At 41.8% G+C, this 25,594-nt stretch overlaps 1 protein-coding gene across 2 annotated transcripts in view; it reads left to right on the forward strand.

Moving 5' to 3' along the window:
* The window catches only part of TIAM2 (TIAM Rac1 associated GEF 2), a 189,818-nt gene that overhangs the window by 50,717 nt on the left and 113,507 nt on the right, over positions 1-25,594 (forward strand). For both annotated transcript variants that reach the window (XM_045009400.1, XM_045009401.1), the window contains exons 2-4: positions 14,312-14,423; positions 15,531-16,733; positions 21,675-22,110. In XM_045009400.1, coding sequence (XP_044865335.1) covers positions 14,409-14,423; positions 15,531-16,733; positions 21,675-22,110 — 1,654 coding nt within the window. In that variant the 5' untranslated portion in view covers positions 14,312-14,408. The remainder of the gene's footprint in view (positions 1-14,311; positions 14,424-15,530; positions 16,734-21,674; positions 22,111-25,594) is intronic.

The following is a 25,594-nucleotide window of genomic DNA, read 5'->3' on the forward strand; positions in this document are numbered from 1 at the left end:
CCCTAATGACTAGAAAGAGTCCTCTGAGAATTGCTGAATAATCCAGGCCATTAGGAACCTGTCAACTTGAACATCACTATCTCCAACCAGAAAAATTGTTGTAAATGGGTAGACAAGATGTTGAAATTGTCCTTATTATTAATTCTGCTTTGGGCATATTTCTTTGCAGCAACTTAAAAGCCCTGATGTGCATCACTCCATTTAAGAAGTATAAATATAAAATGACACATTCTAACCAGGGAGAACCCTTATTTTAGTATTCGTATACCAGGATTATTCCTTGTTACATTTCTGTACAACTGTAATGGAATTCAACAGTTGCCTTTAGCAGTTTTGTGAGCCCCAAACACGCAAAAACCATGAGTCAGGCTTCAAAAAATCATGAGATTGGCTTAAAAATCATGAGAGTTTTTTGTTTGTTTTAAAGTAGTATGTTTTGAAATTTTGTTACTTGCCTTCTGGCTTGTGAGCCTTTAGGGTGCACTCATGTCCCATTTTCAAGCTTTTCTCTGCAACAGTGAAGACTGGAAATTTACTTTTAATAAAAACAGCTGAGATTCTTGTGTAACTTCAGAAGGTGAAGCTTTAAGAAAAACACCAAATATCGTGAAACTTGTGATAGTCACAAGAACACTGTTTTAATTAAAATGTATTTTATACAAGATCTATTTTTACATGCCTTTTGATGCAGATTATCTAAACAAACATTAATTGACAGAACTTGCTTAGAAATTCCCCCATATTTATCCCATTGTAACAAAGCATTGTGACTCAAAATTAATTTAACATGTTCTGTTGACTTACCAGTTTCCCTTTATTAAAAATATATATTTTTTTAAAGTGTCTGACACTTCAGTCTTTAATGTCAGATAATAAATATTCAGTGTTGCCAAGGCAATTAACTGGTCTGTTGGATCACTTAATGGCACAAGCAACATTTGTTATGCAATGTGAAATAACACCTGTGATTTATAAATATTTATGTCCTGAGACCTCTTGCCTATGCTAATGTGACAAATGACTCCACCTTCAAATATTTTTGCACACGTTCGATAGACTTATGCCTTTTAAACTGCTTGTTGGAAGACTCCACTTTCCAAATGCTTTAAACTAAATGCAGATGTTTTAGACTATTTTTAAAATGTTCCATTTTATATCTCAATGAACATTTTTCAATTCTTAAATTTAGTTTCTTGCTATGCAACAACATACATTTTAAAAACTATTGACACAAATGTTGCTGTAGTAAAAATCTTACAAATACTGTTACGTTTTTGTTGGAACAAAATATTTCCCTGGGTAATTGATGATGGTTGATATTGTTAGGTAACCTCAAAATTATCTGTGATTTCTTTAGACCCAATTCCAAATTCTTCTGTGCAGAGGTATAGAGATTGGAGAGGAGAGTGTGGGGGTGGGGGGAGGAGAATGAGGAAAAGTTAAAAATACAAGAAATCCTTTCCTAATATTATTTTTCCATGTAATCAATTGTTGAGGTGTCTCCAAATAGACTCCAAATAGAAGAGGAGTTAGTCCAAGAGACACATTTTCTGTTATGTCCTGTGCTATGAGAGAATTTGTGAACCTGCGAAATATAGTGATTATCAGCATGACATATCAATGCTATTTCTGTGTCTTTATAGACACCAGCTCAGAAAAGGATTGGATTGGGATGGTACACAGTGATATGGTGTGTTGTCACCTCTGTCAGCTGTTTTCTTGTTTTCAGAAATCTTAACTTACTTTTTTTTAATGAAAGCTTCTAGCTGTTCTGATTGTGAAGAAAACTCTAAAAATGTGAAAAGCATTTAAAACATTTAATTCCCTCATGTAAGAAAGGAGGGTGGGGGCACAAATGCATACAGTCTCCTGTGAGCAGCATCTTATTTTGGCAACTCAAATGAGTGAAGCTTATTTTTCTCAATTAGACCCCTGAGTTCAGACCATTTGATTATCTTGGTGTCGTCATCCACACAGACCTGGTGGGCAAACTTTTTGGCCCAAGGACCACATCGGGGTTCCAAAACTGCATGGAGGGCCAGGTAGGGAAGGCTATGTCTCCCCAAACAGCCTGGCCCCCTCCCACTTCCTGCCCCCGACTACTCCCATCAGAATCCCTGACCCATCCAACCCCCCCCCCCCCGCTCCTTGTCCCCTGACCGCCCCCTCCCGGGACCCCCTACGCATAACTGCCCCCCCAGGACCCCACCCCCTATCCAACACCCCCTGCTCCCTGTCCCCTGACTGCCCTGATCCCTATCCACACCCCCTCCCCCTCACAGGCCCCTTGGAACTCCCACACCCATCCAATTGCCCCCTGACTGCCCCCCCTCAGAACTTCTGCCCCACCCAGCTTCTCCCTGTTCCCTGACTGCCCCCTGACCCTTATCCAACCCCCCGCTCCCCGACCCTGTACCATGGCACTCAGAGCACCAGGACTGGCAGCTGCACTGCCCAGCCAGAGCCAGCCACGCTGCTGCGTAGTCCAGAGACTGGGGCAGGCCGGTGGCTCTCACAGCCACGCTGCCTGGCAGGAGCTCGCAGCCCCGCCGCCAAGAGCACTGGCGGCATGGTGAGGTGAGGCTGCGGGGAAGGGGGAGCAGTAGGAGAGGGGCTGGGGGCTAGCCTCCCCGGCCAGGAGCGCAAGGGCTGGGCAGGACAGTCCTGCGGGTCAGATGCGGCCCACGGGCCATAGTTTTAAAGAAACAGATGCTCTGATCTAGCATCTAAACACTGTAGATGCTCTTTGAAACATACTAGAAAAAATACATGAAATCAAACAGTGACCTCATGCATCTAACAATACTAAAAGAACCTGACAGCACAAAAGTAAAGCAAATTTCCCATATTACTTTAAACGTCACCTGACAATGCTTATGTCTTCCATAGCTTTTCTGAGATATGGCTTGCAGTATGCCCTGATGGTCATCAATTCACATTATTTTGGTCCATGATGGAAGAGTATTCCAAAGAAAAGGGGCCTTCATGCCGTGGCAGCGCTTTTACGTGGCTTGTGTAGTCGCAGCATAGCACTGGGAGAGAGCTCTCCTGGCACTCTAAAAAACCCACCTCCACAAGGGGAATAGAAAGTCCTTGGTTGGCAGCATATAGGAGGGGGTCTTCTTGCACATCTCTTCCCCCCCACCTGCACAGACAAGCAAGGGTCATCATAGCCTGCACTAAGTATATCTGGTGAATCTACTCAGTAGTTTGCTTAGAGGGACCAGTAAAGTGTACCATAAAACACATCTTAATTTCAAAGAGTTTTCAAGCAATCTGTTGGGGGAAAAACTCTCACTCTTTTAAAACAGGTGTAACAGTTGTCTTAGCCAGTTAGGTGGGTGCAGCCTAGGCATGTTACTAGTGCATCACTTCGATATTATTTAAAAAAACAAACAAACTGGAACTCAACTGCCACAGGATTTCATGGAGCCCATTAGGACTCAGAAAAGGATTAGACTTTTGTATAGATAATGAGAACATATTAATAGTTACATCTGATAGCATCAACATGTTTAGAAGGGTATTAACCTTCATGGTTCAGTGCAGGAGCCAGCCATTAATTGTTTTTAGGTTAAACAAAACCAGGACGGATTATTCCAGAATTATCAACTGCATGGTTTCTTCCACTTCCCTCTTAGGCACCTGGAACTGGCCACTATCTGAGACAGGATACTGAATTCAGTGGACTGCAGGTTTGCTCTGGTGTAGGAATGCCTGTATTCCTATGCAAATTGGTTTTAAAATAGGTCTCCTGCATTCACGCAAATCAAATGTGTGCAAATCTGTGTAAAAGGTTTTCTGGGTTCTGCTGAATGTTTCCACTTTAGAGTGCAGTTGTCCTTCAAATCATGCATCCTGTTGTTCAACATGGAGAAATATTTTCCTAAAGTAAACTTCTGAATAGGGAAGTTGATTTTGTGAAACTGATATTCTTTGCATTAGCATGCAGGATAGATAACAGTTTGGTAGCTATGACTGTTGGTTGTCATTTTAAAGAGTCTTGATACATAAGGAGTTTAACTAGATGAAATTTATTCTAGTCTGTTTCTTTAGCAAGGTTACTGATTTAACGTATCTTCCACAATGCACTTTGGCCAAAATATTCAAATGCTGGTGCTTAGAGGTAGGCATCTATACCTGTTTTTAGGCATCTAAATAAGTGGCTTGGTTCTCAGATGTTCTGAGCATCCTTAGCTCTCACTGTAGTCAATAGATGTGGTTGCTCAATGCCTCCGGAAATCAGGCTATTATCTGTGTGCCTAAATATAGATTTAGCAGCCTAGCCTTAGGCACTGAAATTTAAAAATATTGTCATTTATGTAAAACTTATGTCTGCTTTGTATCTTATAACCATTATTAGAAACAAGTAGTTCAACCTGTAAGCTATTGCAGCTCGGTACAGCTTTAAAAACAAAACCAAAGAGAACATAGGGTTTGCCTGATATACGTGACGTGTAAAATCATAAAATTATTTTTAAGAGAGGTGTTTTCATGACTATAACATTCCAGCGGTGGGTTTGGAAGTTGTTGTGTTTACAAAGGCATCATACACAAGGATGTTAGGTGTATGTACTTGCTGTTAATGAGTTTAAAAAAGACACTGAGGCTACCTTCAAGCAAGCAAACCTTTATTCAGCAAACTTTCTAGTTGCTTTCCTATGGAAGTTTCGTGGTAATTCTGGAATGCAGGGTCAAACAACAGCCTAGTCATAGAGCATTCCCTGGTGGCTTTGAGGCATTATGGAAGGCCGTCCAGGCTAATCATTTCAAGCGGCCCATGGAAAACCACTTTCTGGTTAAGTCTGCATCATACTGTTCCACCAATGGAAAAAATTGAACATGAGGAGGGTGTGTAGCTTACAGACAAAAATACATCCAGCGTAGCCCAGAATCTGTTTTTAGCTCATAACGGCTGAACATTTTGAAGTGTTAGACACAGTTTCCTGGCTTACTGGGGCAGAAAGAAAAGTGTGTGTGTGTGCTGCATAGTTTTGTGAAACATTAGGGAGAAGAGGCTGAAGCAGGAGCTTTGCTGAAGGTAAGGCTGGTGGGCAGTAGAAATTGTGAAGAGGGTGGGAGAACAATGGGTGTCAGGCACAAGAACAATATTTAAAAGAAAAATAGAGTGAGATAAGAAACTTTTGAACTTGAAGGCACTGGGCAGAAAGAACAATTTTTGTCTCTCTACAACTCTGATGTCTTCCAACTATAGTGGTTTCTTTAGCTAACATCTACACTGCATAGTATACGTGAATTGTTTTCCTGCACAGAACTCTTTGTATCTGTGATCAGTTGAACTTAATTGTTGTGATTGGTGAATTAGACACTGCCAAAATCACCTTACAGTTCAGCTCTAAAGGTGGCGGTTTGTGTTTTGTTTTGTTTTGTGTTTTTGCCCAGGGTCTGTGTGGCGGAGAAGGGTTAAGGAAAGCTTCATATGTATGGTATGCTTTAATAGAGCTTTATATTGTCAGTAATACACTAGAGTGACTGCCCCAATCCATGATGATTAATGCATAGACTCTCTCTCTCTCTCCTTTCTTTCTTGGATTCTGCCTAGCCTGTCCCATTAATTTTAGTAATTTACAATAAATACAAATCATAATGAGCCAAAAGTTTCCTTTCTTAGTGTTAAATACATTTGATACTGGAGGGAAAATTTCCATTCTTTATGCTGATAAAGCAGGGTAAAGTGGCTGGAGTGGCACAGAGATTTGGCCTCAATGTCTTTTGGATCTCTCTGCTACATTCAACTGGAAAGAAAAAAAAATATTTAGACCTGATTGCAAACGTAGCTTTGCTACTTAAGAGTATCTGTTTAAATTATTTGCTGAAGGAAATATGACATTTCCATCTGAGTGGTTAATTTTGGAATTTACACATAACCTCTTAAATGTCATCAGACTTAAACAACAGACTAGTGCAGCAAGGTCCAATTTTAATTCTGACACACGGGATATATATACAAGAACTTGAAATAAACAAACAAGCTACCCAAAGTTGATCTGTGTTAGCTCAGGTTACTCATGTAAACTCTGTATCAGTGGATAACACTCTTGCCTTCAGAGAAGGAAGGTGTGAGTTTAAGTTAAATAAGGTGGTTACTGTTCCACAGATGAGCTACTCAATGGCAGTCCTAACCATCTCTACTAATTGTCAAAGTGGAAGTTTTTTAACAGAATAAGGAAGACCTAGTAAAAGACATTCTCGCCTACAAGTTTGCAGGAGAATTATTGCTGAGCAATGGGGTCTTGCTCTCAACCAAGCTTCTTTTTCAGCACTCAACGTTTCATGTGGGCACAGTTGAGAGAATTTAGATGACTAACTAGCTAACTGTGGCTGCATCCAAAGTAGCTAGACACCTTCTGCTTCTTTCATATTTTGTATTTACAGTAGTTCCTAGAGGCCCCAAGTGAAATTGGGGCCCAACTGTGTTGTGGTGTTTGTGCACATATTAAGAGACAGTCCCTGCTCCAAAACACTTACAATCTAAATAGACATGATAAACAAAGGATGAGAGAAAGGAAATACTATTGGGTGGGATTTTCAAAAACACCTAGGTGACTTAAGAGCACTAGTCCCAGTGAAAGTCAGTGGCATTTGTGCTCCTAAGTCACTGAGGCACTTTGGAAAATCCCATCTATTGCTCTTATGTCTGTGAAGGAAGGGAGGCATAGATTGACTAAATGACTTGCCCAACGTCACACAGGAAGTCTGTGTCAGAGCCAGAAACTGAACTTAGCTCCATGAGTTGCAGTCCAGTACCTTCACCACAAGGCCACCCATCCTCTGGATGTATGGCTACATAACATCAGTTTCTGCACACATCTGTGTCCACAAGTTGTAAGCTGAAAAAAGGGAGGACAGTTTGAGAAATCAGGTTGTAGAAACTTTTGCTCAGTTTGTACCTGCAGGTACAGAGTCCATGCACTCCCAGGATCTAAATAATTAGTTTCCTAAATAATTTGAAATTCCTGGAAGGCACTACATTATATTTTGGTCTATACACTTAGGACTTAGTAGCTAGAGATGGAAAAGACCTATCAGATCATTAAGTACATCCCCTGCACAGGCAGGAAGTAGTCCCTCTGAGAGAGGACACATCATCCCTTTAACCACTACAGCTACATTAGCCAAAATTTGAACGGGCTCTTCTAGTTATTATTTTTTTTTTGTCAAGCGTAATGGTTATTACTTAAATGGATGTGCACACTAGCCATTGTGCATCAATTCAATAACATTTACAAATGATGAACTTTGTTTTTCCTAGAGAAGAAAATTATGTCTCCAGAGATTTAGATTGTATCAGCCCTCCTGTAATAGGATAAGGATCTTCAAGCTTGAATCAGTCTTCCATGCTGCTCTAACTTGAAAACTGTAAAACATAACTTAATTAAATTGCACAGGTCTTGCGCTCAGAAGAATGATTTAAGTAAAAGAAAAAATCATGGCCTGGTTATAGGGTCTGCAGTTCTGACATGACATGTGAAGAGTGATGTAGACTTTTTGGTACTGACTTTGTATGTAAAACCAAAAGAGATTTTTTTTGTTTTTTATTTATATATAAAAGTAGAAGTGTATGAACAATGATTAACAGTTTAAAAGACTTATCTGGCTGATATTGAATAATTAATTGAATACTGATTACTGTTTTATAAAGAAAACTGTTGAAAATAAAAACAAAATATGACATCTGTGATCTACAGAACAATTTTCTGTTTAACCTAATGAGACTCTGCTCTAAAGAGAGTCAAATGAGTTTGAATTGGATTCTGGTTTCAAAATGGATTTTTAAGGCAAAATAATGCTGCTTTTTTTTTTGGTGCTGCTTTAGTTCATTGCTTGAATACAGTAGTATATAAATGCAAAATATTCTGCCAAGAATACCATGGTACAATTATTATGGTGTATTTTTGTCATAGGAATGTGATTGGAGTTGCAGGAATCAAAAATCTGCTTCTCATTTGTGAAAGCATGTGACCAAAATCCATAGTTTTCAAAAATACTGTAAATTGCTGCCAATAAGAAACTCAGTATTTAATTCAGCTACAGTGTAACACTAACACACATCCTGCTTATTTCATATATAGATCCATATACAGCTTTGAAAAAGGTGAAGTCTAGCTTACTTTCTGGCTTTCTGCATGACTGTCACATTAAACTGCAAACCAAAGTGAACAAAGATATAATTTATAAACAAGATACTTCTAACCCTGTATTCCTGTGGAACTAACAAAGCAAATACACTCCCTCCTCCCCCCCAAACCATAAGCTGTATAGCAGTGAAGAGAAAAATACAGGCTCAGACTCATTAGGATGTAAACCATCTAAAGTTGATGATGTTTTGACCATTACAGAAAGGAGGGTATAAAAGTCATTTAAGCTGAAAAGAAAAAGTTTGGGAATTACTGAAAGAAGAATTTTTTTTTCTTAAATTAATTGTCTTGAGCTAGAGAAAGAGGAGAGAGAGTTAGTTGGTCCAAGTCAAAGCCATAGGATTCCAGACCACATAAATGCAGCAAAAGAAAATAACAAACTGGCAATTTCATATGGGAGAGGGATTTTTTTTATTACTCTGAAATACTTTTAGATTCTGCATAATCACAGCACCACTAATCAAGATGAGAGTTTCTTGTGGTGTCCTTATTTGACATACAGATGGACCAGCCGTGTTTGCGAAGACATTGGCACTGCCATGTCTTTTTTTTCCCCCCTTCCTGAAGGTGAATATTAGTCACATTCTACAGCTGAAAGTCCTTCTAAGGCTGTGTACAGTATGAGCTAGAGGTATGATTTCCCCTAGCATAGACATCCTTGTGCTAGCTCAGTGAGGGTAAGTGAGAGTATAAATAGTAGTGTAGCTGTGGTAGCATGGGGAACAGCATGGTGTATTTGTGCCAGATATGTACATGTGGGGTTCAGGCACGTTTGGACTCAGGGAGCTGTGCTACCACTGCTCCTACCCATGCTACTGCAGCTACATGAGCTCTCATTGAGTTAGCAGGAGTATGTGTACCATTAACTCAGAATATACCCCTTAGCTCGTAGAGTACATGTTTCCTAAGACAGAAGGCTGTATTTGCTGAGTTCTGGGGACTCATTTATTTTATACTCCACTCCTCTCAAAGGATCAGATCATTTTGTATCAAAAATAAACATATACTTAAAATAAAAAAAACCCAAACAAGTGAAAAAACAATAGAGAAAAGATAAATAGCATTTACCATAGTGTCTCCCACCAGAGGTCAATGCCAAATACTGTAAGTTCTTCCATAAGAAAGGTCAGAGAGTGTACCCCCCTTTACTGCACTTATCTAAAGAAATCCACATTCATCTGTCAGTGTGGGCTCCTTTTGATTAATCTCCTACCTTTTGTACAAACATTACAACCGTGATGGAGCTTGAGGTCAGTATTTGCACTAGTAGAACAGTGAGATTTCCTAAGCGCTCGGTGTACTTTCCTCTATACGTAGTTTTTTCATCTTCACGCTTCTCACTTTCAGCACTGGTACTTCAGACAGGATTTGTTTTTGAGTGGCCATGATATTCAGAAGAATATCTCCGCCCATCATGTTTCTGTGATGTCTTCCAGCAGTAGAGGACTGGCATGTAAACTGGTTTGCTCCTAGAGAGAACCCTAGGGTACCAACATTTTGCAGCCACTGTTCTAAATGAAAGGCCTCTACAGTGGGTGCCTTGTTGATTCATTAGAACAGTCATCTGATGTCTTCTCTCATCTCAAGGTCAACAGTAAAGAATGAAAAGACCAAGCCTTTTTCTTGTTCATGTTTCCTAAGTGGCTTTGCTAGCCTTGGTCTGACGTTTTCCATCTTCCTTGGTCTTCTGCCCAGTTTTCCAATCTGGGGTCCTCTGATGTATCCCAAGCCAGAAAATCTGTTCTGCATGGGTTGACTTTTATTTTTCCTAGAATGCTATTACTGCCATTCTACCAACTAACTGCCCAGTTACCTATGGAGTGTATGTGATTATATTGCCTATGTGTCTCTTGTTGGAATTCCCCTCACAGGTGATCTATTTACATACATTAGTGTTTTACAGTCAGTCTTAAACAAGACTCTTGGTCTGCTGAATTCAGACTTGGAACTAATGGATCATGGGGGTGGGGGAGGGAGAAAGAAAGATCGGTTAACGAACATTTCTCCCTCAATGATGAATCTCATTAATCAACGGCAGCTGAGCAATGGCAATATAACATAAGCGTAAGTACTTTTTTGGAGCCTGGATAGTTCTCCGAGACACTTCATCCTTTCAATCTATTGGTTCTGATGATTATTGGTAACACTGTTTGTTGATCTGCCTAGGTTAGAAAGGAGGCTGTATTAATCTAAAAATCTTTCTGATGGTTTCATAGTGATGGAGCCTGTGTCAATATCCTTCAAGTGACACTGTATTCTTTTAGCATGAGATTCACCCATGTCCAGAGGACCAGCACCAGGCCTGTGAGGCACACACATCCCACATAAGGTCTTAAAAGAGGGCTTAAGTGGAACTTAAATAGTGCATAGGTCTCATATCGGCCATGCACAAGGTGAATTTCACACTGAGTGCCCAAAAAGAGGAATGAAGATATTTTAAATATTGCATAAAAATATCTATAGTAGACAGATTCATGTGTGCGTGATGATGCCTTTTCTGCCATTGCTTAGAATGTATGTTAGTCGGTCTCTAACAACTTGATAGTTGAAGAAGTCAACCATTACCAAAGAAATCTGCAAAATTGCCACATGAAGATCCTACCATAGTCTCTTGTCCCTTTTAGATTTCATCCGTGGATACTGAATAATTCTGCCTTTGGTTGAAGGATACTCTGTCCTTTTATATCTTCCTGCGTACCTGTCAATCTGAAGTTATAGTTCTGCACAATTTAGAATAGAGAAGCATTCTGCATTTTAATTTTAGGGAAGTCTTAACCTAGGCAGTATCGTTATATTGGAAGAAGAGAGATGGCAGTGCCGAAATCAGCATAGTGGGGCTCTTACAATAAGTGAAACCATGACAGGAGTCTTTGTGATCTTCGGCTGTAAACTGCTGCTGCAGAATAAGCAATTTATTCTGTAGGTCTGAAAACTTCCTGTTCCCTCGAATTGTTGTTCCTTATAAGCAAATATAATGCCAAAAATTGTTTATTATTGTTGTTTTTAAAGTAAATATTTGCTTTCACCCAATACCTTTTGAAAACACAAAATTTGTCTTCGCTTTTGCATACAGTATGGGATGCTAAATACCTCTTTATAAACCTCTGTTCTCAGAGATTAATAATTTGGTGTGGAAAGTACCTTTAAAGCTGCAATGTGCTGCTGTACCCTTTATTCCCAAGGACATTTTTTATCATTTGGTAAGGCTGTCTAATGGCTATTCTGCCATAATGGCAGTCAGTGAATGTGCTTATGGTGGAGCCCCATTAGTTTAAGAGAAGGGGTGTAGCTGGCTGGCCATTGTCCAGGAGGGCTCCTCAGTTCAGAATCTCACTCCCACCCTGGTCTGAAATAGACCTAACTGGTCAATCTTTCAGGGCATGCTACAATGCATGTTTTTGTTCTTGAGCCCAGAGAGACTGGGAGGACTTTATATGGAAGATCATAAACATGGGGAAATGTTTTTAGCTACCGGATTCTGACTTATGTTAATTATTGGGTGTGGTGGTGGTAGGTGGGGACGAGGGGGTTTCCTGGAGTAATCTGTTGGTATACTTGCATTTTTTTTAAATGTGTCATGGAGCACCTAGGGTGAAGGCTAAAAACTCTCTTTTTTTCATGGAATGTCTAGTACAACTGAAAGTAAAACTTTTCTATCATCCTTGAGTGAGGTGAGCCACTTTATAAATACACTGATTATAATGACAGAAAACATTTAATAGGAGCTGGTTTTGTTCATGAGAGGTATCCATACAGCCACCTCTCCAAACTAGTGGGAGAATTCATCTCTTAATCTGGAATACAAAGATGCTGTGAAATACATATTTTTATTTTTTAGACGTAGCTGAGGTCAGTCCTTTATGTTCCAATTTCTATATCTTCCAGAATTAAGGGGATTTAAAATATGTGGTATCTCTGAATCAAAGAAACTGGAACTTGTCCTAGAGCCTTTCCCATACACCAGTGTCATCTGGGATTTGGCACCAAACTGATTCCCCCAACTCACCCATATTGTAGGTTGTCAAAGGAAAATCTCTATACAAATGTAAGAAAAATAGCAATGGCTGCGGCTAATTTTGAGGGTGGTGATTGCTCTGTAGTCTTGCAGATGTCATGATTTGTTGTTTCACTGGTTTGAATGTTTAGAATGTTCTGGCCTTCTGAAGTCCCAGAGCGCTGAGAAAAATCCCTTGTCACTATTTCTGTGTCATTTGAGTGTTTTTTGTTGTACTTTTAACTGGCTCCTACACTGACGGAGGCCCTATTTTACAGTCATTGTACCTTAAATAAATTTATTCCTTCACCCATTATATAACATATACATGGCATCAGACACACACAATGGAAGTTGTGCCAGTGACTTGAGCCTTGACAAATTGATGTCTATCTTGAGGTTCTTAATAGCAGCTTGCTCACTACCCTCTCTGTTAAAAGGATTACCCGTCCACTGCACAATCATTATGGAGACCAGATGGTCGCTTTGCCTGCTTCTTTAGACAAATTGGGTTCAATGTCCCCTTATGAATAGAAATAAGCCCCTCAAAGCTTCCTTGCAAATGTAGTTTTATGCTCTGATATGTAGGTTCTGCATACAGACTCCCTAGTTTGTGATCTGCTCCTACTGGAATGGTCAAAGCAGATTTGCTGAAGATTTACATTGACTGAGTAACTGGGAACTTGATAGAAAAAAAATACATAAACTCTATTTAAATTGGTTTCTTCCTCATCTTGAACGTAGGGTTTTCCCCCTTTATGTTGTTAAACCATTGCTGTGTATTAAAGCTGCTATTATTAAAGCTACTTTATATAACTAATGCTTTTCTAGACATAGACAGTTAGTACCTACAAGATAAGGGGATACATAAATAATTCCTTATTATTAAAAATATCAAATAAAGTAGATTATCATAAGATGTTTAAGTCTCTACATTTAGTGAAAGTCTCAAACAAATGGCTTGGTGAAAGTGCCCAGAGCTTTGTGTACAGAGGTGTGTAAACACTGCAGAGCATGGTAAAAAAATAAATAAAAATATATACCTCTAAGACATTTGTTTGCTGACCTTTATCTAAGGCTCTCTATCGATACTGTTTTTAATGCTAGTTTGTGACTTTTTTAATTTAGGTAACCTAAAAGTTAGCTAAATACAAAGCTTGCTGATGAATTCCTTTAGTTATCTGTGTGGTTCTTAATATGTTACAGAGATATAAAATCATCCACATTTTCTCTTCTTTTTAAAAAGAAGCTAAATCTTCCAGTGTATTGTTTGTTTTTGTGCAGATGGGATAATTTTTCCATTGAAAATGTCATAGTCCTTTGGACTCTTCATGGATTACTTGTAAACTGCCCACCAAGTTTACCTGGGGGAGGGGATGAATTTTGGTTAACAGTATATCCATTAAACTGCTGTTCTAATAATTTCCTCCCCAAAACTTTCTCTACAGTGATGCATTTCTTCTACTGGGCGTTTTCAGTCAATAACCTGCTGTTGAGTTCTGTGAAATTCAGATCCTGTCCTGTTATTTTGAATGACAGCCTTTGTGTGCTATGTGAACAGCTGATGTATTCTCAGCCTCTCAATAGCAGCTTTTGTCTTGTTACCTTTTGGTGTGTACAGAGCCTGGTGCTGCCTTTTTGTTGTTTTGCTGGCAGATTAACTTAAAATCAGAATAAACTTTAAGAAAAGTTTGCTGGCTGGTTGACAAGGTGAATTACCCAGTAGCCTTTCACCTCTGCAGTTGTGGCTGGAATTCAGCCATGACAAGAGTAAACAAGCACAAAAAATTGCTCTGATCAGTTCGATATAAGTGGTCCAAATTGTAATGGATACTTGCACAGCCTGATAAATTTTAATTGATGTTACCAAAGCAAAATGCAGAGTACTGGAAGTTTGTGCCAGTTCATCATTGAAAGTGGAGTAAGAAAGAATTAGAAAAATACCCCAATATTAGGTTCTATTGCAATAATTTCATACCTGTTAACAAACATAGTGTATAGGAATAGGAAGCTGAAATATTAAAAACTCTTAACCAATTCCCTTCTATCTATTTTTTTGTGCTCTGTCTTATTTTTATGTTGATTTATCTAATAGCAAAGGTAAAATATATGTAAATGTATTTGACTGAGATATTTTTTCCTTGTTTGTATTTTCCAGAAAGTTTGCATGGAATGCCATCCTGTTTTTGGAAAGTGTGGTGGCTAGCTATCAAGACAATGCAGAGTACGCTGATTGCTAATTGCACCCACATTTAATGGTGATTCTAGAGGTATTTCTGTTTCTATTTCATACTAAACTGTATACCAAAAGACTTAATGAAAAATGAATAGGGTAGGGTAGGAAGGGTTTTCAAATAAATGTAAAAAAAAAATGTGGATCTGTTTTCACAATGGGGTTAATTCTCAGAAGCCCGTAAAGAGGCTGCACAAGCATTGTCCAGTCCAACAGTCTGAAAGTTAATATGAAGAGAAGCACCAGTTACCATATCAACATTGAAAACACAGTTTAGAATGACTTGTTTATATCTTTTCAAAACATTCTTTGTCATTTGTATGTACATTGCAGCCACTGGAGTTTGACACCCATGTAAGGGCAGGCCGACTTGGGCCTTTTATTTTCAAGTGCACTTATATGGGGCCAGATTGTACAACCTTCTCACACTAGCAATTGAACTTCTCCTGTAAATGCTACTTTATGTGAGCAAGGATTGCTCAAGTGCGTTTTGCTGAGTGAACTTCCAAACTTCTGTGTGCTGAACAAACATGGTGCAGCTTTGTGTTTGAAATGAGGGATAAAGCTATTCTAAAAACCCAAGTCCCCCCGCCCCCCTTTTTTTCCAGATTGGCTCTTTTTAATCATGAGGTAGGGGTTTGCTGAACAATTTATTGAAGGAACATTTTATTGCACAGAAGCTAGTCAAGCTGAAACTGCAGTTTGCATGTCTCCTGGCAGCAGGGGTTTTCTGAAAGTACAGTTCACTGTACATCTAAGTAGCGATTATCCTGTTGTTTCCCTTTCATTATGCAATTGTTCTTGGGAGTTAAAGGTTTTACAAGTTATAAGAAGATGATGTTGCCAGGGGGTGTGGGAGGAGGGAAGTGTTGAAATGATTTCAATGGGGTTAGACGCCAGCATTTAGTAGCTTTATAGCAGGGTAACAAACCACACAAAGAATGAGCTTTCCTAACCACCTTCCCAGCCCCTGAAAAAAAATTAATTATTAAATACTGAAAATGGTTATTGATGCTATTTTGAAAAAAGTTGTTTCATACAATAAAAAAACTCTGTTTCTTGTTTAGAGAGTAAAAATGCTCTATTCATCTTGGTTCTTCATCTTCTGGCCACTGATATTAATGAAACTTTTTTCTTAATTTAGTGGAAAATGGGGAATTCAGAAAGCCAGTACAGCTTTCATGGATCAAAAAATCACACTAATGCTGCATCTGGTGCCAAGCAGAAGCCTTGTTCTCTGAAAATTCACAGCATTCATGCTAAGGATGAAAAGTCTTGCTCCTTGCATGGATGGGGACACAACAGCAATGGCACTAGCTACAAATCGAGATCACTAGCCAGAAGCTGCCTCTCTCACTTCAAGAGTAACCAGCCTTATTCACCTAGGCTCAGTGACACAGTGGCAAAGGCCTCTAAAAGCAGTATCCTTGTCAAACACAGGACAAATGCCTCAGGGAACTACTGCCAGGGAAGCAATGCGGCATTTTTTCCTGAGAATGGTTTCCACTATATTGGCCTTGAAGCTGCAAGTAATCATGTTGCCTCCAGGGAATGCAGTGGACATATTTTAAATTGCTATGGAAAGAATGAGAGCATAGCATCAACCCCACCACCAGATGACAGGAGAAGCCCCAAAGTTCTCATTAAAACGCTGGGGAAGCTGGATGGATGTTTAAAGGTTGAGTTTCACAACAGTAGCAACAACAAAGTCTCTACAGAGGAATCCAATGGACCAGTCCAGTTGCTGAGATACTCACCTGCTTTAGAATCCAAATCTAATGATCTGCTAGATGTGAGGAGGAGCTCCAGTACAGATGACACTTCAAGTCATCGTCTATCTCCCACTGACTCAAGACTTAGATCCAGTAAAGGAAGCTCCTTAAGCTCAGAGTCTTCATGGTATGACTCTCCCTGGGGCAACAATGGGGATATCAATGAGCTGGATGGCTCCTACCTGACCAGGAGCACTCCGGATACAAGGATTCATGCCAGTTTTCCCACAAATGACAGCAAAACGTCCTTCAACCAAAGTTCATCTCTTTCCTCCCTCCGCGATCTATATAAGGATACAAATTTAGAAAGCAGCCCATCCTCAGCTCTCAGGTTGTCTGATGAATACATTGGCACTCATGCCAGCTTAAGCAACCGTGTTTCTTTTGCCTCAGACATTGACGTTCCCTCTAGGGTAGAACACAGAGGCCCCGCACAGTACTCTTCTTATACCCTCCCATGTAGAAAATCCAAACCCCTAAACGACGATGCCTCCAAGAAGGATACATTAAAAAGCAGGATGCGACGCATCAGTGACTGGACAGGAAGCCTCTCTAGGAAGAAAAGAAAACTGCAGGTATGTGGGAAAACTCATCCTAAAGTCTGGTACTGAGAGCTGTAGACACCTTCCATTAGTGTAATGCCTGCATTTTATTTGTTTTTCCATAGGACTACTCAATGATAGCTGGAATTTTCACCAATCTCTAATTGTCATTTATGGAAGCAAATACACCAGTGAATAGATTTTCAAGTCACTGGATTTTTCATGAGATGGGCTGGAGCTTTTAAAATAATTACAGTGTTAAAGCAAAGAGATATCTGATCCTGTGAATCAAAACATAATTTGTAGCCCTGAAAATGCCTATAAAAATAACCTGAAATGTGCAGTAGAACAAATCCTTAAACGTGCACATTGTAAATATCTTTTTGTAGATGTTTTCCCTCTCATCACCAGTGTTAGCTGTCATCCCTCTCAAGTTAGGAAATGACAACCCAGTTATATCTCCAAGTCCAACTGTAGACAGCGGGGTTTTTGGTTAAACCTGTAGTTTTTGGAGATGTTATTATCTAGCTGCCTTCTTCCTGTGTATGAACCTGGCTACATAATTCTCTGGGTATCAAAACTGAAGTACCATCTGGTTAGTTAGAGGGTGTCTCTTTAGAACAGTTTAAGGCTAATCTCATCAATGGGAGCTGAGGATAGCTGTGATCAAGACTGAAATTCCTGTCTCCTGCTCTAGGTCCCAGAATCAGCTCCATAAAGCAGGGCCGCCCAGAGGATTCAGGGGGCCTGGGGTCTTTGGTGCCGGGGGGCCCCGCCGCCAAATTGCCGCCGAAGACCCGGCACTTCGGTGGCGGGCCCCGGGGCGGAAGGACCCCCTGCCGCGGGTCTTCGGGGCACTTCGGTGGCGGGTCCCGGAGTGGAGGGACCCCCCGCCGCCGAATTGCCGCCGAAGACCCGGAGCGGAAGAAGCCCCGGGCCCTGCGAGAGTTTTCTGGGGCCCCGGAGCGAGTGAAGGACCCCGCTCCAGGGGCCCCGAAAAACTCTCGTGGGGGCCTGGGGCAAATTGCCCCACTTGCCCCTCCCTCTGGGTGGCCCTGCCATAAAGGCCAAACGGTGCCTGGCCTTGTAGGAACGCACAAGTGGGGAGTGCAGAAACTTCCCTCACTCCCATAATGCCTCCCATGAAAGGGCTGGCCAAAGTTGTGCTCTCTGTGCTCTCCTCAGTTTAGGGACTGCTCCCTTCTAAAACTGTGGGGGTGCAAGCCACCACAAAGGTGAGCAGAAAGGAGGCAGAGCCATGTACCTGTACGTCTTCAGACTGTCCAGCAGTAGTGTCTAGATGAATAGGAGATCACACACAGCAACTGTTCTTCCCTAGTGTCCTGGGAAGATTTGGTAGGCATTGTGCCATTTTGTGGCATAATCTTCCTGGAGCGCCACCTCACTCCATACCACAACCAGTGTGTGAGCCGCACTGACTTCAAGGCACAGCATACAATATTAAGGGCCAGTTTGTGCCAAGAAATCAGGTTAATTTGAGGGTTGCCTGTGTAAATTCTAAGAGAGGGCCACAGAATTTGGCTCTGAGAAATTTGAAGGCTGCTCAGCTAGTTCATTATCTTACTTAAGACTTTTGAAAGTTATTATGGAGTCCTCAAGGTTCTTGAAACCTTACCCTTGCACTCATCTGTTAGTTAGAAAACAGGAAAAAAGGAAATTAATAAGTGCTTTAGTTTTTTTCCTGAGGTTTCTTCACTGATATAAACAGCACTGACTATTTTAGATTTTTTTTTAATAAAAGTTCATATCGGGCTCTAAATATGATCTCTGCAACATAGCCCTTTTGTTATGCATTAGTTAATTACGACATTTTCAGAATGATATGTGGTAAGGGATTAATGGCTGTTTTACACCAGCTGTGTATACAAAGTACAGAGACTCACTGACTTCCCCAACAGCAGGGAAATGTTGCTGGTGAGTCTGTATCAAACCAGACTTGGTGAAAGGAAATAAACCCCAACCCTAATTACAGTATCTTACTTTGAAAATGTAGGGCTTGAGTAACAACTGTCTTTGAGATGAGGACTCTAGCAACAACAGGTTAAAACGTGTAGCATCTTGTCCATCAATGTAGTTTGTTTGTGGGGGAGTGGGTGGGTCCTTTCCACTTTACCAATTTTAAACATGTAACTGGCTCAGGGGACAGCTATGCTGTCACATGGTTACAGTGGTAGTGTAGACGGATCCCTAGAGAGACAAAAATTCTATAAGTGGTATCAGTTTGGGCTCGAGTCCCTGTATGAGAGCTTTAATGGAGTTTGTAACCAGTTAGTGGCAGGGCTCGCACTTTATTTAGTGGGCCCCCAAATGAGGCCCCCAAATGAGGATTTGCAAACCTAATAATATATTCCCTAAATAAACTGAAAATTGGTCTTTTTGTAGGAAGCTGATTGGCTCTGAAGAGCAATAAGAAAGTATTCAAATGCCAGTGTTTCAGCATGTGCCTGTGCCAACACTGGATTAAAGAAAGGGGAAATGGATATTCCCAAATTTTACAAGAGATTTGCAGCTAGTTAATGCCTGGAGTCAGGCCAAGAGTTTTTATCCCATTGATCACACATCATTTTGCAGGCACATGCATAAAATATTTTTTAAAAATCTTTTCTTGCCTCTCCACTTGCACTGGTGAGAATGCTGCTGCCTTCTCTCCCTTGCTCAGTATAGCGCACATCTTAAACCTTTTATATCCATTGTCATTTTTTTCTGACTCCAAATAGTCTCAACTATCCAAATAATATGAATCCAACTCTCACCCAAATCTGCATATTAGGATATTCATTCCCTCTCACTTTCATTGGAGTTTAGGATTACTTCTGCCTCCATCTGCAGGAATGAACTTCAGACACAACCTGATTCTGATCTCAAGTCACTTTTATACTGGCATAACTCAGTTGAGTTCAGCAGACTGATCTATCCCTCGGTAAATGCTCCTTCTGGCCCAGGCTGGCTTCTCGCTGTCCCGTACTGAGAAGTGTGCCAAACGGATCAATATGTATTGCGTTGTTGATTTAGTGCTCTGAGACTAAGCCCTAGTCGATAGTAAGTTTTATGTAAAGGATAGAGACCAATCACATGCTAAAACTATATACTCTTATAGGAAAGCTGCACCTACTTTGCTGAGCATAGTGATCTAAAAGATCTAGATGTTAGAAGGGTCTCTTCCAGTTTCAAACCTAGATGTATTGTCTTGCCAACTTTAATTTAAAGATTGTTCCATTTCTGAGCCTACTGCTGCAGCAGTCTTCTTGCTGAAAAGTGACCTTTCTTGTGAAATCTGCAGCGGCATGGAATCTCACTGTTGCTCTTGGCTTTATGTTGGAGGTCATCATACTATCAAAACATGACACAGCTTCTTCCAGTACATTTTTGATGTGCAACATCTAGGATGTGAAAACAAATGCAGTTGCTTTCCAAGCTTCTGGTGTGACTAGTTCACAGGAGACCAGTGTTTGTTTACTTTATCCGTATGTAGAAGTCAGAGTGCAAATAAATATTACTATAGAAGCAGTGTAAACGTGAGCAAAAAAAATAACATTTTCCTGGGTAATAGTTGTACTTCTGGTTGAGCCATTTACAGCCCCTGGGTATTTTCAAGTAAAATTTGTTAATTTTTTTTCTATACGAAAGGCAGCAAATAGTTTTTCTCTTGCTTATTCTTTAAGCATAATGTATTTTTTAAGAATGTCAGTGAAATACAGTTGGATGGGAGATAAATCCTTCCATCAGACTGATGGAATGGTTCTTTTTGACAGTGGAATTAACTTGAAGAGCCCAATCTTGTGAAATACTAAGACACCTGAGAGCCCACTGAAGTCACTGGGCATTAGGGTGACCAGAGAGAAAGCGTGAAAAATTGGGATGGAGGTGTGTGTGTGGAGGGTAACAGGCGCCTATTTAAGAAAAAGCACCAAACATTGGGACTGTCCCTATAACATCGGGACATCTGGTCACCCTACTGGGCATTGAGGGCGCTTAACACCTTGCTGAGTCAGGCCACGAGGCTCCGATCTTCCATATAGACAGACTATTGCAGGAATGAGTGAACATTCCACATCGCCAACGTGGAATTAAAATCATATGTAGAACAGTTATCTCAGAGCACTTAAAAGGGAACTACCCTGCCCGGTTGCAGAAGAAATGAAATTGCATCATACAAGCATGAGTAATACAAATGGATTTCATAATACACTGCTGGATCTAGGAGTCAAGCCCCCACTGTAATAGCAATGTCCGCAGTCTTTAGAAAATATACACCACTTCATTTTAAAACCTGGATTCGTGCAAATCATCCAACACCCTTTCTTTTAGTTTTTTAAAACGAAGTTGAACACATTTATCTTGGCAGATAGTTGGTGTATTCAATGGGTTTAAAAATATTTCACATTTCAGACTGACATTTTTCAGACCCTCAGGAGGCAAAATCAGCCTACCTCCATTAAAGTAATCAATTTACATCTGTTAATCCAAAGATCCAAAGTTTTTAAATGGTCAGATATTGAAACCTTGCTACCTAGATTGAATTTAATTTCACCCATTATAAAACCTCTGTAAGTCTTATCAATGTTACTGTTATAGTTGGATCGGGGTGTAAAAGACAATGTCCCTGTTTCACAATGCTCAGGAAAACAGATTAATTCACCGTTGTCAGGAGTACATGGGCTGTTGGAAATCAAATCACAGCAATTATCAGTGAGTTCTGAGATTTTTTTTTTTTTTGAGGCCTGTTGAGTCAGCAAACACTGCTGGTTTGGCAATTAGCCTTACTGGGATTCTGTTGAATAAAAATGTTGCAGTAATACTGACAGTAACAAAGATTGCTAGGATTAACAGGCACCATCATGGTGCAAGCGGGCACACTCTGATGAAGTTTACAATGACGATACATGAAACAAACAAGACGCTATAAAATATGTCTCTTTGCCATAGATTACTTGCAATTTGCATTATTTACAGGAGCCAAAATCCAAAGATCTGAGTGAATACTTTGACAGCAGAATTGATAACCTTGCTACGGACACTCTGGCACCTTCGCAGATGTCTGGTTTACTGTGGTCGCCTGGCTCTGGCCACATTCTGCCCCAGAGAAGTGAATCCACTAATGCAATCAGCAGTGATGCCCTGAGGCAGAACATTTATGAAAACTTCATGAGGGAGCTGGACATGAGCAGGACTAACATTGAGAATACGGACACATCAACAGACACAGAGGACTCCAGCAGTGAATCACTCAGTTCCTTAGAGCAACTGGATCTGCTGTATGAGAGAGAACAAGGAGTTGTGCGCAAAGCAGGGTGGCTCTTCTTCAAGCCATTGGTAACTCTACAGAAGGAGAAAAAACTTGAGCTGGTTGCACGGAGAAAGTGGAAACAGTATTGGATAACACTCAAAGGTAAATCATTGTTAACTCTTTTAACCTGCCAACACAGGTGCTATCCATTGTTTGGTGGTGGGGTTTTTGTTTTTGTTTTTAAATGAAACCTAGGTAACGTTTTGAACTGAAATAGCCCCTGAAGACCTTAGGCTTTATCTACACTAGCACTTTTGTCTGTAAAACTTTTGTTGGTCACGGGTGTGAAAAAACACTCCTCCGACCGACAGAAGTGCCGGTGTGGACAGCGCTATGTTGGTGGGAGACACTGTCCTGTCAACATAGTTACTGCCACTTGTTAAGGGTGGTTTAATTATGCCAGCGGGAGCACTTTCACCAGGATATACCAGATACGCGGGAAACCTTACAGCAGTACAGTTGCAGGGGTACAGCTATAGGGTCTGTAGTGTGGACAAAGCCTAATTCAGGTAGATACTGAAGTCTGTGCCTAACTTGAAGTACACAAGTTATCTACTCTCACGCTTAAAAATAGGCATGTGCTTAGGTACCTTCCTAAAAGTGGGCCTATATTTGCATCTTCAGCTTTGGGTTGGAAGCCCTGCATTTAATACTGAAATTGGGTAATTACCTGTCCAGCTCTCTGATTTATGGACTCATGCAAAATTGGGTATGTGTCAATTTAGAGGATGCATGTGATAATTTGGCAGTTAAAAACAATTCTGGACCTGTCACAGGGTGACTAGCCCCTATAAGGGAAATTGTCCCAGTTCCTTTTGACAAGGTAGGCGCTTCCCACTTGGGCCTGTTCGGGGATAAGGGGAAGGCACTTGATACTAATGAAAGGAAGGATGGGAAATCTCTGAAGGGGAGGGAACTCTCTAGAATGGATAGCGGAGACTGTCCAGACCAGAGAGGCTTGGGCAGGAGCCCAGGAGGGGCTGGAGAAGATGACTGCAGGAACGTTTCAGACTCCTATGAGGGACCCTGGGTCTAGGGTCAAACCATGGACAGAGGTGACTGGATGTTTTCGGGAAAAGACTTGGAGGGTTGGACTATGAGAGATGAGTGACAGCCTACAGACTGAGGTGTCAGGTCAGTGTTCCCTCTAATTTTTCCCATGCATGTGCATGAATTTTGTTATGTGCACCAATGTGGAGGTGATGTGTGTCTGCATGTCCCTATCCAGCAATTCATCTTGCCCTCACCATCAGTTCAGCCCCCTTTGGTTCAACTTCCCCGAGCCCCCCATCAATTCAGACCCCCCTCCCAGCTTCCCCTAAGCCTCACCCCTGCACCTCCTGGCATTCTTCACCCTTCTCCCAGGCCAGGGAGGGCTGTAATGGGGTCCCCACTCCCTCTTTCCAAGCTGAGGGTTGGGCACCTCCAGGGGCTCTTCACCCCCCTCTGCCCCTTCCCAGGATGGATGCTGCAGTTTGGGGGAAAGAGGAGCAATATCACCGTCTTGTCTGTGGTTTTAAAGGTGGTGAGGGGGGAAGAGGGAGCAGAGTTGAGCTGAGCTGCTGGGCTCTGTGAGAATGGTGATCATAGGGGAGAGATTCTGCTGGCTTCTGGCATGGCTCAATTTCGCAATGGGACTGGAGTTTCTTGTATCATCACAAGTTGTGCTCCAGCACTCTCTGAAATCCCATAGCTCTTAAAAAAAAATCCTGAGAGTTGTCAGTACTGGGGATACAGTGTGGCAGGGCCAGATTATTAAAAAGTGGAATCTCACTTGCAGCCACAGAATTGTTCATGTGTGCATCTAAGATTGAGTGTCTTTCTAAAAGATATGCTCTGGTTTAACCAAATGTTATTACTTAATGAAATTCTATGGCCTGTATTATACAAGAAGTTAGGTAATCAAGATGGTCTGACCTTAAAAATTGGAGAGTCTATAGTTGGACATAGAAACGACTACTTAGCACACAGATGGGTGTTTGTCTTCACAATTTCCTCACCTGTGCATTTTGGTGGGGGCAGAAAAGTTTCCATTTTTTTTTTAAATTTGGCCCTTTTATTTATTAGAACAATACTGACTAATTATCTGTTCCTGAGCAAAAATTTCCTCTTCTTTTTGGAGTTACTTTTGAGCCACTAAATTACTATGAATTCATGTACTGGAAAGCCAAAAACACTTTTATTTTTAATACTGCTACATTCCTCTTTTCACTTATAAACACACTAGAGTGGTGGTTCCCCACCTCTGGTGCCCACAACAGTATTTCAGGCTTTTGTGACAGATCCTCCTACTAATCTTTCTTCACTAATGATGAGCATGGGTGCTAGTGCCAGCGTATTACTCCTGCCATCGTCCATTCACTTGCATGTGGTCCAGCCCACAGTTTAGGTTACTCCAATCCCCAGTCTCAACGGTTCAGAGCAAGCCAAGAAGCATTATGGGTTAGAAAATGCACAGCTGAGTGGGGGGCCGTGGACATTTAGCTGAAGCATTCAATTCGGCGTTTACACATCTGTAAGTGGGTATAAATTGACTTAACATATGGGTCAAAGGTAGCCCTTGATGCACTGATGCTGTGGCACAGACACTCAGTTCCCCGTGGTGCTGCTGTGTGGTGCACTGAGATCTCTTGAAACCTTGATGTGCCAGCACAGACAGTCAGTTCCCCAGCATCATGGCCCTGGCTGTCCTGTGCACCAGGTAGGCATGTCATGGAGAGCCACGTGCCTCTGTGCTGCAGCACTGACACGTAAGGGACATCCCATAGTGCTGCTGCCTTCTGTGCTGAGGGAGTTAAGGCAATAGTGGCTGACAGGGCCGGTGCAAGGATATTTTGCGCACTAGGCGAAACGTCCATTTTGCAGGCCCCCGCCCACACATCAATTCATTGAGGGGCAAATCCCAACAAGCCTTTATAGACCCCAGGGGCCAGCCATGCCCAGGGTCTGCTCCCCAGACCAGGTTCCCCACCCCCTGAACTCCCCGGAGGGTGCTCAGCCCCACCGTGAGCCCTCCCCACCCCAGCAGCCCCCACCCCAAGTCCACTCACTGGCTTTGCTGGGCTTGGGCTGCTGCAGCAGCTTGGCAGGGAGGAGCTGCCTTCCAGAGGCACTGGAGAGCCAGAGCGTCAGCTTGTGGCAGCAGTGAGCCCCAGCCATGCAGGAGCTGGCGCGGTGCAGGGGGGCAGCAGCCCTGTGAAGGTGGTGACGCTGCTAGCGGAGAGTAGCTGCACCCCCCCCGTTCTGCCCAGGCTGTGGCCTGCCGCCCTCACCCCCCGGGGGCTCCTGCAGCAGATACATGCTGCGGGCGGCGGTCCCCGTGCGCTCCCTCGCTCCCCCCTCACCGCACTCCGGCTCTGCGGCTCCCGGGAGTGTGAGCCACCACCACCCTTCCCAGAACAGGCTCAGGGCCCTGCGCCTCGGCAGTGGTGGGGGCTCTCATGCCCGGGAGCTGCAGAGCCTGAGTGCGGCAAGGGTGGCCCACGGGGGCCGTCACTCGCATGCATCTGCTGCAGCCTGCAGGACCCCCCCCGGGGGGGTGCAGGCTGCAGCCTGGGCAGGGGGTGCGGCTGTTCCCCCTTAGCGG

The sequence above is a fragment of the Mauremys mutica genome, chromosome 3, assembly GCF_020497125.1.
Source record: "Mauremys mutica isolate MM-2020 ecotype Southern chromosome 3, ASM2049712v1, whole genome shotgun sequence".
Taxonomy (NCBI): Eukaryota; Metazoa; Chordata; order Testudines; family Geoemydidae; genus Mauremys; species Mauremys mutica.